Source organism: Eublepharis macularius, chromosome 4, assembly GCF_028583425.1.
Source record: "Eublepharis macularius isolate TG4126 chromosome 4, MPM_Emac_v1.0, whole genome shotgun sequence".
In the NCBI taxonomy this organism is placed as follows: Eukaryota; Metazoa; Chordata; class Lepidosauria; order Squamata; family Eublepharidae; genus Eublepharis; species Eublepharis macularius.
The window spans coordinates 135,716,656-135,732,800 of record NC_072793.1 but is presented as its reverse complement, the minus strand read 5'-3'; the positions used below and the strand labels follow the sequence as shown (position 1 = coordinate 135,732,800).

Sequence of the window (16,145 nt, the reverse complement as noted above, 5' to 3'; positions counted from 1 at the left end):
ATTTATATCTCTGAAAACATTGCTATAAGCAAATTTATTACATCACTTGCAAAGGCCATGAAATATTTTCAGTCTCTCTCATACACATCTACATATATACATACACACTTATTTGCAGAGATCAGCAGTCATGGCATTTGGATGTATGGCTTGGTCTGTATGAATATAATTATTTTTCGTAGACATTTGGATGCTTACTAGGATATATCATTAAAAAAGGATTTTTTCAAACAGTAGAATTTACAAGATGGATATAAAATCAGTCTGCTGTGAAATATGGTATGATATTCTAATATTTTAACCATGCTTTTATTCCTGCAGGTATGTTACAGCATGCTGTTTAAAATAAAGTTGAATAGACTGTAAATTACAACCATAATTTGACTTTTCTCCCATCATAGATGGAAGCAAAATGGCAAAGATATTGATCTTGCCATGAATTATCACTATAAGCTGGTTGGCGGCAGCTTGGCAATCAATAGACCACACAAAAACCTGGATGTTGGAACTTACCAATGTTTGGTTACAAATTCATTTGGAACAATTCTCAGCAGAAAAGCAAAGCTGCAGTTTGCATGTGAGTGTTGGAATCTTATGTTTTATTTATCTTTCACTTTCAATTATTTTGTGTATTGAAGCCAATTTATGAGGTGATTAACATGTCCATGAAATTTGCCATGAAATAGTCATCATTCTTTACCTTTCCATGTTCGGTCTCAGTGCCTTTCCCAGTAGACAGCAATAATGAACCTGATGCCCAAGGTCCTTGCAATGTGTAATAATTATCTACAGATGACACAAAGGTCAAGAAAGATTAATATGATTACTTTTTGCTTTATAGACCTGCCATGGCCTTTTAGGGAGGAGGCCATTGTCCATGATCCAGTTTTTATCTGTTCCATACCCAGCTGTAGGTTGGAAATAAAATAATTGCAAAAATATAATGGTGTCCAGCAGAGTCACAGAAATGTCACACACCATAATTTCCTTACTGACATTTAGTTACATTAATGGGCATCTACACCTCTTTGAATTTGCTTTGTAATTGGCAGGGCCTTTTTGTACGCACCTAAACTATGTAGCTGTCTCTTAAGTAGAGGTGTGTGAGTGCACATTTGAATTCCCGGAAATCAATAACAAGATCCTCTTCCTACACCTTGTTCTTTTTCCATGCGCTTGCAGAACTTGTAAAGGAGGAAACTAATTTATTTTCTGCAAACCAAACCCAACAGGTCAGAGGCCAGGTAAAAATAATAAAAGCATTGGTAGCAAATTAAGCTGCACTTACAGATTCCAGGCTTTCCCACTCGGTCATGACGGAAAGCCCCACTTTCTTCTGAAATTCCATTTCCAGAGAAACCAGAAGGAACTTTATGCTGTAGATCATTGCCTCTGACTTTTACTGCAGCCCTAAGCAGAAATACACTCTTCTAAGTTCTTTGACTTCAATGGATTTAAAAGGGTGTAACTCTGCTGAGGACTGCACTGATAGTATCCACACATTTTTGACAGGTGGCTGTGCAAAGTTTTTATTTGAAGGCATCGTGAAAGAAGTGGCACCTTTTGCTTCTTTCCCCATCCCCACCCCATCTAAAAGTCTGGGCTGGCTGCTGTACTGAGAGAGCAATTGTTTTTAATGCTCATTAATAAAAGATATTTCTAAAGCTAGCCTCCTGTAGCTGTTTCAGACTTTAGTAAATGGATTAATTATTCATCCCTTTCCATTCCTATTGCAAATCTGCTGTCATGGAGGTCATACAAAAGAGACAGTAATGGTCGTGGATGGTTCACAGACATATTATGTGTAAAGGTGAACATTCCTGCTTGTTTCACTATGGTGGATGTCAGCTATCTGCTGAATTTCAAGGGCTAAAAAGCATGCTGACTGCTATGTTCAGCTAGGGGAAATCTCCACCGTCTTAGGTTCTTGTTCAGATTCTACAAGGTGTTGCTTAATTTTGATTATCTGTAGTATCAAAAGGCCATCTCATTTTTGTGTGTCAATTGGTGGGCTGATTTATAGATATTCTTTCCTTCAAAGGAGCAATGATTCCTGCCCAGTTTTACTATATAACAGAACCTTAGGGATGGTTTGAGACTGGGTGGTAATTGGCCAGGTCAGGATCCAAAGCTGGCTTCTTTAGGAGAGGTCTCACCATGGCTTCATTTAATGCTCCCAGAAAAACTCCAAAACCCAACAACAAGTTGACAATGGTCTCCAAGGCAGTCCATAACCCTTCACCACTGGCTTTTACCAGCCATGATGGGCATGGATCCTAAGACTATAGCTCTTTCCTTTGGCTGTGGAGTGTGGCAAATGCCCTTCCAGTCTCACTGATACTGAAAGCTACTTTCATCACAGAGTATCCCAGGCCACATAGAATCATAGAATCATAGAGTTGGAAGGGGCCATACAGACCATCTAGTCCAACCCCCTGCCCAGTGCAGGATCAGCCTAAAGCATCTCTGACAAGTATTCATCCAGCCTCTTTTTGAAGTGTGGAAGTGTGATTCCACTTTTGAACTACTCTGACCGTGAAAAAGTTTTTCCTGATATCCAGTTGGTACCTTTGTGCATGTAGTTTTAGCCCATTGCTTCGCGTCCTACCCTCTGCTACCAACTGGAACAGCTCTTTGCCCTCCTCCACATGGTAATGGTTCTTACACATCTGGCTTGGAACACTGGGGAAGTCAAAAGTCTAGTGTTTCATACATTCTCCCAATCATATAAAGAACGATTCCGAGAAACTTTGCTAGTCTTTATCAAACTCATTTGGTTTCCTAAAAATTCTTAGAGTTTTCCCTACCGTCACAATTTTGTTGAACTCAGCAGGTCTTATTGACTTTGCTCACTTGAAGGAGAGTTCCTTTAAACTCCCATCAAGACATTAGATGACACCCACAACATAGACTGACTAACAACCAATGATTCCTGGGATCCTGGGTAGAATTTTACAGTACTGTATCAGTTGGAACCTTCCAATAGTAGATTTCTCCACTCTCTCATGCCAACCCACTTGCCAATATTTGAATGTAAACACTATGTAAACACACAATGTGATGGCCACAGTTCATATGTCAGTGCTGTTAAATGTTACAGTAGAACTGTGGAAAATGCAATTCAGAAATATATCAATTTCCATGGTGATGGTAATTGTAATGTGCAGCCCAACTCAAAGTGGACAAGTGGAAGTAATGTCTTTTTCATTCAGGCTCTCACACAGAGATGACTTATAAAAATATGTGCATTTTCTCTGTGATTATCTTGGTTAGGAAGGAGACTACTGTAATGAACAGAAAGGTGTTCTGCCCTTGAAAGGTAAATCTGCCAACCAGGTGTTTTACTCCTGAGTCTATGGGAATGCTGCTGCAGCATCCAATCACCTTTCAAGTGAGGATGGGATGTAGGAGGGAAGCAAAGCAACAGTCAGTTTGGGTCTGCTTCAGCAAGACAGCAGGCAGCATCAAGGGTAGCTCTATTTGGTATTGTGGCAGCGTGGTTTAGCTCTACCTCTGGGAGAGGACTAGGAGTGTCAAGTTGTAAGGCCTGTTTCTGCTAATGACTCTTTGAAAGGGCAGAATGGTGTGAGAAATATGTGTGTGAAAGGATCCAGCCTGGTGGCTAGGTACTGCAAGTCTGTTTGTAACTACAATCACTAAAGGGATTTTCAGTCACAACTTGAAGCCATAACTGCCTTGTTTAAGTACCTCAGTCATGGTTCTCCTTTGAATGTTGGGAGACTTGGGCAGCTGAACTGTTCTTTAAAAACTAGCAGTATATTAATAAATCTTTTAAAATTATTTTTATACATTTCCTACCTCAGTGATATCTGTGTTCTTCTTACTCACCACAAATCTTACCTCATGGCATCAAACCCTCATACCTCAACTATCAGTGAAATCCTAAACAGAGTTACTCTAGTCTAAGCCCATGAAATCAATGAGTAACTCTGTTTAGGATTAACCTGGTTCCCCAAAATCTTAAGAGGCTGTGTGGTTCCCCTCATAGTTGTTATAGGAGCCTGACATAGTAGAACATTAAAAAGATATGCCTCATGATGGCAGGTGTAGAAAAATTTATTTTTATAAGATGAAGTCCAGACCATTTTAATAAAGTCTCAAGATTTTTCTGACAATACCTTTGTATTACAGAATGTATTTCATCGTGGCTTCTTCTTACCCCAGACCTAGGTGCCTACAATGAAGCTCCTGAAGCTTCTTACCCCAGACCTAGGTGCATACAATGAAGCTCCTGATTTGGAGAAGGATGGTAGAAATGGGAAAGAGATGTAGACCTCTTACAGGTGAACCAGAACTTCAGACACTAAGCACTAAGAGCCAAACTAAATGAGATGAGTTACTCGAGTTCTATACATGTCTGCTTACCTCAAGGTTTGATGGGAAATGTAGGAAGTGTATGCTTCCTTGCAGCTTTAAATTTAACATTTACAGAGCAGCGGAGAAGGGAGTGCCAGTGTTGGGCTCTTGCTGGGTGCCTTCCTTCCCCTCCGCTGGGTGTATGTGGGGGTTTGGGGGGCCCTCTCCTGCCCCCTTTCCCCGTACAGCAGACAGGGTGTCTGGCTGCTGCTAGCTGCTAGCATGGCTTTGGGTGAGGGCCAGGCGAAGAGACAGGTTGAAGAGACAGGGCAGACAGGGCGCCCGGAGCATCGCTGCATCTTCCCCCTCCCCACTTGCCTGGCCCCCGCAGAGTGATGCTGGGCTATGCAGCTGGGCTACACTGAGCTATGCAGCTCCCCACTCACCTGGCCCCTGCAGAGCGATGCTGAGCTATGCAGCTCCAGGCTGCATGGTGCGGCTTTGGGCAGGGGCCAGACGAGCAGGGGGGAAATGTAGCAATGCAGCATGTGTGCTCGGGCCAGCATGGTGTTGGGTCATAGCATCACTGCCTTTCTCCCTGCTCGCCCAGCCCCCACCTGAAACCGTGCCATGTGGCCCGGAGCTGCATAGCCCAGGCTGCACAGATGTAATCATAACAGCCTGTTATGATTACATCCGGCCACTACAACTTAGAGCCAAACTAAACGAGATGAGTTACTCGAGTTCTACACGTGTCTACTTACCTCAAGGTTTGATGGGAAGTATAGGCTTGGATGTAATCATAACAGGCTTTTTGCCAGGGACTATGTAAGGGAACTATTTGAAAACTTTCATTAATGTTTTTTTCTTCTTCTCAGAACAGATGCTTAGCCAAGAAGCCTTATACAGTGGATATGATCCCCTTTCTTCTCTGGGTAGTCTTTTTAAAACTTCACTGTTGGAGAGCGAGCTACTTCTATGAATCTTTGCCTTTTTACTCACAGGGTTTTGGTAAAGTTCTCTCTTCATTATAGGGTCCTTTAGCTGATAATTCCTCTTTCTTCTAGATGTTGTTTATAAGTAATTATAATATATAATAACTTAGACATTTATAATTTGTAATGCGGTATCACAATAGTGTTGATTGTGCAATAAGCTGAGAAACATCAATTGAAAACAGCTCATATGTTCTTTTGTCATAAGAAAGAAGGCTACAGTAGTACCAAGTTGTACTTATTTTACACAAACATACATCTTGGAAGACAACAAATGTTACTCTCAGGACATTTAGCTGCATTTTGTTCTGCGGGTTAGGGAAATCCAAGGCAATCATCAATGTTGTTTGTAATCTTCCATCATGCTGTAGACTTTAAAATGATGGATTATAGACAATGTGGGATTAAATATAAATTGCAAGAGGGGATTAATAATTCAAAGCAGACAAGAAATATATATTGACAATCACTTGAAGTAGTTCCTAAAGTATTGCATAATGCAACCAGGATCACAATTATGATCCTGTCTGTAGCACAGTAATGTTAAAGTGTCATACAAATATTGATCTCCTGATGGGGACTGCAAGGTAACATCTGTGGCACAACTGCAGAAACCTTGGAGAAAATCATGAATGTGTGTAAACTAAGATCAACTTCAGAGGCCCTCTTTTTTGTGTGTCCCCAATTTTTAAAAATGCAAGAGGCATGAGTACCAAGCACAGGACATTTCTATTATGGTGCCAAATCTATTGACTTGTAGGCACCAAACAAATAATATTTTACTGTCCTGAGCCTTTTGTAATGGCCGTGTCTTGAATCCAGTGATTCCATAGAAAAAGGCTCTGATGGTCACAGATGTTCCCAGGTTTCCCCCTCCTCTAGCTGTCTAGTCCGACCCCAGGAAAATCTATTTCTAGGGTTATGTGACCCATGCAAGCCTGGAGGATGCATTGAGGAGGGAGAAGAGTGCAAACATCAATTTATGGCTTTAAATGTCTTTCCCAGATTCCTCCTCTGGTTGGCTGAGTTGCATAAGCTTCACTGCTCCTCCTTCTTTAATGGCCCCACATTTTATTCTGCAAGGTGTGTAGTCCAAACAGCTCTCACTCTATAAGATGACAGAAACTAAGCTTGTATAAACTTAATTTTGGCTTTCTGCTTAGATCACTGACGATTCAAAGTACAAAAAATAGAACAAATATTAAAAAATGGATGTCACATACAGTGATATATAAATTGCTTGCATACTGCTAAAATAAAAGTTATGCTCACCCAAATGAATGGACATGACAGAACACTGAAGGAAGAAAGGCACAGCCCATGGACAAGACTGGGCTGGGGCTGCCAGGCCCGTAGACCATGATACTCCCATCCTGCAGTCACCCACTGGCTACCCATTAGTTACCAAGCTCAGTTCAAGGTATTGGTTATCACTTACAAAGCCCTTCACAGCCTTGGACCGGCATACCTGTGGGACTGCCTCCTTCCCTATGTTCCTCTATGGCAGCTTGCTTTTCCAAACAGGGTCTCTTGCAGATGCCATCCTGCACATCAGCAAAATCAACAGCAGCCCATACACGGGCTTTCTCTGTGGTGGTCCCCACCATGTGAAATGTCCTGCCTCAGGCGGTCAGGAGAGCCCCCATTCTCCTAGCTTTCTGCAAATGATGCAAAACCGAATTATTCAAAAAGGCTTTTTACTCAGATAGGAAGGCTGCATTGTATGGAGGGGATCTCAGATGATCCGCTAATGAGTTAGGAACCATAGACATCACCTACATGTTGTATTGGATTCCTACTAATACTATGTCTTTGTAAGCTTGTTTTTATTTACCCTATGGCATTGTTTATGGAAATGTTCCTGATATTGACTGTACTAATCTCACACTGTGTAATCCATCTTGAGTCTTAGTGAGAAAGGCAGACTATAAATGACAAATTTTTAAAAATAAATAAATAAGAGCTTGTGGGTGGCTCTTGAACCCAGCCTCAATATTAGAAAAGCAGACTGGCACTAATGTTAAAAACATGGTCAGTTGTATCTTTTTGTGAAGTGTCTGTCTGCCTGAATTTTTCTAGCTTAACCATTCTCATCCATGCTCCTGTAACCATGATATTAGATTACTGTTGCATGCTTTAAGTGGGGCTGTCCTTCATCAAGACTACTCCATAGCTTCCGTTAGCATCAAATGTGGCCGCTTAATTACTAGGGGAAAGACTTTAAATAGATAACATCTATGTTGAAAGTAGCTGCAATTGCTGCATATTTGCTTCTGGGCTCAATTTAAGGAGCTGATATTTACCTTTGAAGCCTTTCATGAAGGTCTGAAAGACCACATCATCCTATATGAACCTATACATCAAGTATACTCTTGTCCTTCTCATACAAAGTTGTGTATTTCTCCTTTCTTCACACTAGCTTTTCCTTTTCTTTCATGGCACCAAATCTTTGTAATGGACTTCCAGAAAAAGTTTGAAGGTCATCTTCACTTTTTTTGGCCAGTTTTTTAGAAGGCTCTATGTTATTAAGGTTGCTTCTAGGGACTGTGATAATGAAACCTTAGAAAGATTATCAAGGTCCCCCAAAGAACTGATCTCAGCCTCTTATGAAGACTTCAACATTTATTTACAGAATATACAATTTGGGACTAGATGCCCTAACTGCAAACACTCAGCAGTAATCTTACAGCAATCAACTCCTGATTCTTCTCAGACTTCCCCAGGAGGCAGATGGCGTCTCTTCCAAATAGTTAACTCTTTATTAACTGTATTTTCCTTTTGTATGCTCATTCCCAGAGGGATACAGAGGAGCATGCTGAGGTTGTTAAAGGAAATGATTTTATTTCTGACCAGATATATTTTAATAATTTTGATTGCCTGTTTTTTCATGCTTTTATTGCATATTTTTGCCACATTAGCATTTTGTTAGCTGAGTTGAATCCCTAGAGAAAGGCAGGATATAAATTTTTAATCTACAAATAAATGTCACATGATCACAGCTATCGCATAATAAACATGTCCCCCAGTACATAACCCCATGTGCACTTTGATGGACAGCTGTAAGCCCTTGGTTAAATTAAACTGTGGTGTAAAATCTATGTATATGTTGCAGATAATAAGAAATAGAGGGAAATGGTGTTGTGAAGGATCAGGAAGGCTGCGAAGGAGAATAAGCATGAAACAAAAATACCTCTCATAACTATTCATAGAGGGTGAAAAGAGCAGACCAAATATTATTTAAAATAACCAATTTGTCAGGGATGTGAAATGAGTTTCTAATACATGCAAATCACTTTGTCTCAGGCTCCATCACTAATCAGAGGAAGGGATGATGGTTCCTATTTAACTCAGTTCACTTCCATTGCCACATGAAAGTCACTTGTCTGTCACCAACTGTGATTTTAGCTTGTTAATTTCAAGAGATATTGACAAGCGGCTTTAATTCACATACAAGATTAATGGGCTTCACAGGAAAGCAATACCCCAGAGACAGACAACCCTTTCACACTTATAAATTGTCCACATTGTAAAAAGCTTTTCCTCCTGTTGTAAACAGGGTTGGCGTTGTTAATAAAGGAGCTTTGTTTGGCATCTCAGGGTGAGATTTCAATGGGTCGGCTTGCAAAGTAAGCGCAAACATTCCTCACTGAGAAGAAGAACTCTATTGAAGCCTGTTGCTAATTGCTCCTCAGGAAAGCCAATGAAGTTCCATAATAATTTTTGTTCCCTTTGTCCAGAAATAAGGTGTCATGCTAACATGAATGCTCAGGGAAGTTTGGATCCATACACAAGGATCAGAAGAACTGTGGGGGAACTTATGTGGTATGAGTGCCCTGACATATTACTTTGCCTGTTACCGGGGTATGACAGGAACCACACTATATATAGTAGCATTAAAAAAGGATATGACGGGTACCACACTATATATAGTAGCATTAAAAAATGAAACTACTTTTTAAAGTTGTTGTGTGCTACAACTGAAGAGAAAAAGTGCTTTATCAATGCATGCTGATCAAGCGCTGAGAATATGCGGTTTCTTTCACATATCACTGAAACACCGGCTGATTCTCTCCATTCATCAAGAGGCAGGTTCTTTTGAAGAAATGCGCTGGGAGCTGAACTAGGAAGCACCTCCTATTTCCTCCATAGAGGAGGTCTGTTTGTTCCTTCTGTTACAAAACAGTCACAGGTTCAAGTGTCATACAGCTGCTTAGCTTTAGGCCAAAAGTTTACCTTTGTGTAGACCATGATGACAACAGAAAGAAAAAGATGAAAGAAAGAAATTGTCAAAAGTCATGGACCATGCTTAGCCAAGTTTTCATCTTGCTCATGATTTCAAAGCACAAAGGATTATCAGAGCAGGCTTCAAAACTGCCTGTCTGTTGCAAATGAATTTTTCCTTCAAGCACAATGTCACTTGCAACAACCGCCAGTGTGCCAGTGGAGTCCAGCTGACTTTTTTTTATTCAAGGATGTTTTTACCTGTTTTACACTTCCCACAATACAAGACCAGACAGGTACTACAGTCTTTATTTTTAACATCATTTCTTGTTGTTTGTTCACGGCACATTTTAGTTATTATCATTACGGAATACTTGCATAGAATACCTAGTTCTTGTCCAAACTATGAAACTAATACCAATTTAATTAATCTTGTTTCATCTATAGATTACTATTCTTGATTAGCCAGACAGAAGACAGAGGGTACTAATGACCTGGTTGATGTATGTTTATTTCTTCATCAATCTTATAGGCTTTGGTGTGGATCCAGTTTACACTATTCTTTCTTCCATTCTCTGACTTTTTATACCTTTTTCACCAGACCTTAAGATCATGAAGAGCTTACACCTGGTGGTCAAATTTTACCATAACATACATCAGTCTGTGTGCATGTTATGTGCCATCAAGTCACTGCCAACCTATGGCAACCCTATGAATGAAAGATCTCCAAAACATCCTATCATTAACAGACTTGCTCTGATCTTGCAAAGCTTACATAATTTACTTACTTTTTTTACACATTTTCCTTTGTTTTATCTCTTATCATCACCAGTCCCCACGTGTTGTAACTCTATCACTTCATATAGATTGGTTACATGGTTAATAAAACTTAGCAAGCTTTTAACATTAACAAAAATATAGTTTATCAAATTCTTAATATATTCTAATAAGAATGAACAAGTGTTGTTGTCTATGACTCTTCTACCATGAATTAGCTAGCAGAGTCACCAACACAGGTACCAGACCCTTCAACAAACCCAGATGCCAGCTCTGCCCTCATATCTACCCAGGAAATGCAATTACAGGACCCAATGGCGTCAACTACACTGTCTCTGGCTCGTACAGCTGCTCATCCTCCAATGTGATATATGCCCTCATGTGCCAACAATGCCCATCTGCTCTGTACATTGGACAAACCAGCCAACCTCTGCACAAAAGAATAAATGGACACAAATCTGACATTAATAATGGCAACATCCAGAAACCAGTGGGAGAACACTTCAATCTACCAGGACATTCCATCAAGGACTTAAAGGTCACTGTAGTTCAACAGAAACCTTTCAAAAACAAAATCCAACGGGAAACTGCTGAATTGGAATTCATATGTAAATTTGACTCAGTCAGGCTGGGATTGAATAGAGACTATGAATGGTTATCTCATTATCAGAAGTAACTGACTTCCTTAACAGAAGCAAACTGATCTCCATATCAGAAGCTACTGTTTGCATCTACTCCTCCCTCCCATCTCCACCTATATATCTGACCAGTTTGTTCTTGCCCTCCATGCATCTGACGAAGAGAACTGTGATTCTCGAAAGCTTATGCTACAATAAAGTTAGTTAGTCTTAAAGGTGCTACTGGACTCTTTTTGATTTTGTTTTATTTTAGAGGCGAACACTAGGTGAAATTACCTCAGTTGAAAATATCTGAGGTAATTCATCATAAATGTTTCTAAGGTAAAATCAGAAGAGCAGTATATAAGCACTGTTGTTGTTGTTGTTGTTATTAAACACTAGTGCACTTTCTTTTAGACTCTCTTTTGGGGTTTAAGAATGCTGGTACCCACTTTCTACTACCCCAAACCCTTCCTCTTCAAACACCAGTGCTTTCCTTCTATTTTTCACTGAATCTTAAGGTCTCCAAAAGACAGTCCAACCATACCAAACTAGGGATCTTTTCACTTTCCAGAGCTACCTCTCTGTTTGACTGAGGAGGGAAAGTCTCCTCTCCTTAGAAGATCTATCCTCTTTCTTTGGCCTGTATGGGAGTTGCACCTACTTCCCAAACTTCCTTACCAACTTCCCTCCAGTTTTTTTGTCTGTATTGAACTGCATTCAGTTATGATTCTGTCTCCCAACTCCTTCACACTCGATTCCTCTCAGCTAGGACTAAGAACAGGCCCGCCTCTTTTCAGCTCATGTTATTCAAGCAGATTTCTCACAGTAGCCTACCACTCAAAGCAATCTGTGTCTGTGAGGGATTAACCCTGTGAGGGATTAACCCTTCAACTGTTTTTACAGCACTACCAGGCATTTAAAAAGTGCCATCCATCATAGCAGTTAAAGTGAATATTACAGAAGCCTACAGTGCTTCAAACAAGATGATATTTACTCATATTTCCTGGTCAAAAGAGAGAAGATGAAGACCTGGTTTTCCGTCCACAGTCTTATAAAACATTATAGGTGATAAAACATTTTCAGATGACTTTTCAGTGTCCTTCAATAAATGAGTGTTTGGAGCCTGAGTCCAGGCAGCCTTCTCTCTTCCAAGGTGTAAACCATTACAAGGTTACATGTAGAGATGGGCATGGACTGGGAAAATTCCAAACCATGTGATTCATGACGTTTCATGAACCAAGACATTTCATGAACTTGCCCCACTTTGTGAACAATTTCATTCAGTTCGTGAAAATGTCACTTCCGGGTCAACAGAAGGTCAGCAGAGAGCCCATACTCCCTGTTGCCTAGGAAACGGATTGATTGGTGGCAGGCTGTCTGCAGTGATGAACCAAAATACAAACCAAATGAACCGGGCTAAAATTCGTCATGGTTTATGAGAAATGAGCTTCCACGAACGGCTGTTTCACGAACCACAAATTGGCCTGGTTTGTGATGAACTTCAGTTCATATTTCATTTCATGCTCACCTCTAGTTACATGTAATAGAAAATATAACATTTGTTTGTTTCCAAGTTCTGCTTGTTCAACAGATAAGAGATCCATGTACTTGGCCTTTCTGTTTCATTTTGATTCATTGTGTTGTGAGGACAATCTTTGTGTAGGGCAAGTGTCCTGGCTAGGATGGTGATTGCTAAATCAGTAGTCATCAGCTGTAGTGAGGAAATGGACCAGTGCCTGCTAGTGCAGTCCAAAATGAGATTGCACCATCAATGATCAGGCAGAACCATATCCAGTCTTAAGAAGGAATTAAAAGTTTTAGGCTATAGGAATTTATTCTTGTTCTGTCTCAGGGTGCAATGATTTTTTTTTTTTAAGTAAGAAAAATAACTTACAAAATAATAACATCATAACTAACATTCCAATGTGTGGAGAGACGATAAACTGGTGAGCAAGTATTTATTTATTTTATTAAACTTCTTTTCCACCCTCCCCGCAAGCAAGCTTAGGGCAGATCACATAGACACAATGAACATATTCACACAATATCCATAAAATTCCATTAATTTTAATCAACTGTTTTAACCAACCAGCCATGGCCTCAAAAGCTCGTTTCAGCTCACTGTGGTGCAGTGGCTAGAATGTTGCTGGTTCAGATCCTCCGCTATGAAGCTTGGTGGGTGACCTTGAACCAGTCATTTTCTCTTTTACTTCAAAGGGTTGTGTTAAAATGGGGAAGAAAGAACCATGTACCCATGTTCCCAGTTTTGAACTCTTTAGTGAAAGGACAAGATAAAAAAGCTAGATAGACAGTAAACAAATTATCCAATCCACTTTGTCTTACAGTCTATGAGCTTAGGTACTGAGGCAGTGGCTCATAGGATATGTACAAATGTTGGTGCTGGGCAGAAGAATGGCTCTGCCTTTCATACCAACCCTAGGACCGGAGCACATTACAACTGCTGCCTTTGCTGTTGCTGGCCGGTATGTTCCACAAAGCATAGCTGTATCCAACTAGGAGTATTGCATCATTCTGGCAATACTGGAGGAGGATGGGGTGGGGGAACAGGCCATTTTCCACCACTTTGCTAGCATGGCATAATGGCAAGAATATCAGACAAGGACCAGGAATGGGTTTGAATGTCTGCTGTGCCATGGAAATGCACCAGGTGACCTTGGGCCAATCATAATCTCTTAGCTTGACCTACCATTATGAAGTTATGAAATAAGCACAGAACTATACCAAGCATAAGTGAAAAGAATGGAAAAGGCCCCAAGTTATCTTGATTGTGTTTATTAGCCATAAATACATACTCTACCTGCTTTGCTAAATATGCTGGTTAAACTTTCATAGGATGTCACTATAGCTAGACTGACATTATATAATAGTAGAATTAATGTGGGGGAGGGAGGGAAAGGAGTTTCTGAAATAAAAACATAAAAGCCTCCTTTTCCTCTGATTACTTCATCTTCCTGTTTTCCTTTGAGTGCACACAAATTGCATGAGCATCAGAAAGCAATACAGCATGGCTCAGAATGACACAACCTTTTAAAAAAAACCCTTGTAGTATACGTTGGGAAACAGAAAATGAGAAAATCAATATTGTTAAATCAAATCAGGTATTCTGAACTCCACAATCTTCGCACCTGAATGCTAGCATACAGGGCTACACACAGTTTGGAAAGACGTTAGTATTGTTATATCTAGATTTGAAAGGTATCTTGGAGTAAATGTTGAACACTAATCATTGTCAAAACCTTGTATGCTGATGATTTTACTAATGAAATCTCATCAGGATAATAGCATGCAAATTGGGAGCTGGGGAAAAGGAGACAGAGCCGTGTCCGTTTATATTTATTTGCCTTTAGTTTTACTTTTGCATGTTTCCTCCAAGAAGCTCAGGGTGGTGTTTTAATCTCAAAACAACCATGTTGGAATGTTGACAGTCAGATTCAAATCATCTGCACAAGTATGAAACTTATGGGAGAGTGTTGGGGTAGGCCTCTTCCGACAAACTTCCCTCATAGCATTTCTGTGAGACTACGGGCCAAGCTACACATGACGAATGACACTTGAACAGCAAGTGGATTGAGTGGAGGGCAAGTGAACAGGGAGAAATACACTTGCCGTTCAAGTGTCAAGTAGCTTGGCCCTATGGGCCATTTTCACATGCCTGTAAATGCCTCCAGAAAATCGTGCAAAACTTGCAGCACAATGGCGTCTTCATGGCGCGATTTCCTGTTTAATGGCACAATGATGTCAGAAATTGTGCCATTAAATGGGAAATCGCACTATGAAGATGCCATCGTGCCGTGAATTTTGCGCCATTTTCTGGAGGTTATAGGCATGTGAAAATGGCCTACAACAACATTGTAGTTCTAAGCTCCTTAAAAGAAAGGGTGGAAACAAATTTTAAAAATAAAAGGTTTGTATCCCACAAAACACTAGAGGAAAACACTGAAAGTCTGGGATCTTCCCCAACCTCCCCCTAGAGCCATTTCTGATCCCAGGAAAGCTTATTCCTGGGGTTCAGTATAGGGATCTCATTCCCCCGGTGGGGGTGTGCAATCTCCCACTTTCACCCAGCACCCTCTGCCTCCACTTACCTGGCCAGTATGGGGAGAAGGCACAGGAATGGGCTAGCGGATTGTTCTATCAGATAGCAGTGATCCAGCCTTTTGCTGCGCCAGTGCGTCAACAGCTGTAATCAGTGAAGTTGTGGCCTATTTTATCCCCACAAACATGTGTATGCCTTCTTTGCCCAAAGCCCACATCTCACACTTGCTCTGCAGCCACAATAGCCACACCAATCAGGTAGCCATAGTGGGGAGAGGGAAAGGAATTAGATCAGCTCTACTTACAGAAGAGAAAGATAGGAGTGATTTTGACCCCTTCCCTTTCCCCCACTGCAGCCACCCAACAGGTGCAGCTATTAGTACATGCAAGTCCCTTGATCCCAGGAATTGACTTTCCCAAAATGTGTACAGAGGGAGAGGAAGGGGAATATCCCATGATCCTTGCACTCACAGATTACAGGTTTCAACCTACAAAATAAATTTAGGAAAATTATTTTTTTACCCCTCCAAATTCATGTCTGATTTTGGTTTGGTTTCATGAAAGCCTACCATTACCGTGTCTGGCCTTTATCATTGTAAACTTCATGTGAGGTCACATGGCTGGATGTTGCTCCATAAAAATGAATTCCTTTCATTTGGGAAATTAGGATGTCAAGGAGCCTAATTTAGAACCTCTTGTTCTGGTCGCTGATATGTTTACCATAGTATTTTTTATTGAGAATTCACTTCAGGAAACTCGATCATGTCTGTAGTTTTTTTCCTTTGGTATTGTATTGATACTTAATTTTTTTCCAAGACTCGAGAGACAAAATTACCTAACAAATATTTTTTTTCTCTTAAGCACAGAACAGACAAAATAACTGCATAACACAAAAAATACAGTGTCACAAAGTTTTTTATGAATGTAGTAATTAAAAGAATGCAAGTATTCATTGTCTTTCAGAGCATGTCTTCCAGAATGTTACCAGCAGCTGGTTATTGCAGTCCCAAAGAATCAGGAGTGAGGCAGTGATCTTGATATACTTGTCCTCCTTTGGGTTCATGTTCTATTTATACATTATATTCCTCATTAGCTGAGCAAAAAAGATTTTTAATACTTAGACAAGCAAAAATGCTTCCAATATATTCCTTTGACAATA

General features: G+C 40.3%; 1 protein-coding gene across 1 annotated transcript in view; it reads left to right on the top strand.

The window, feature by feature from the left end:
* The first annotated feature begins 420 nt into the window (after nt 1–420).
* The window catches only part of CNTN6 (contactin 6), a 232,121-nt gene continuing 216,396 nt past the window's right edge, over nt 421–16,145 (top strand). The window contains 1 exon segment of the mRNA XM_054977138.1: nt 421–577. Within this exon segment, the coding sequence (XP_054833113.1) occupies nt 436–577 (142 nt within the window). The 5' untranslated portion in view covers nt 421–435.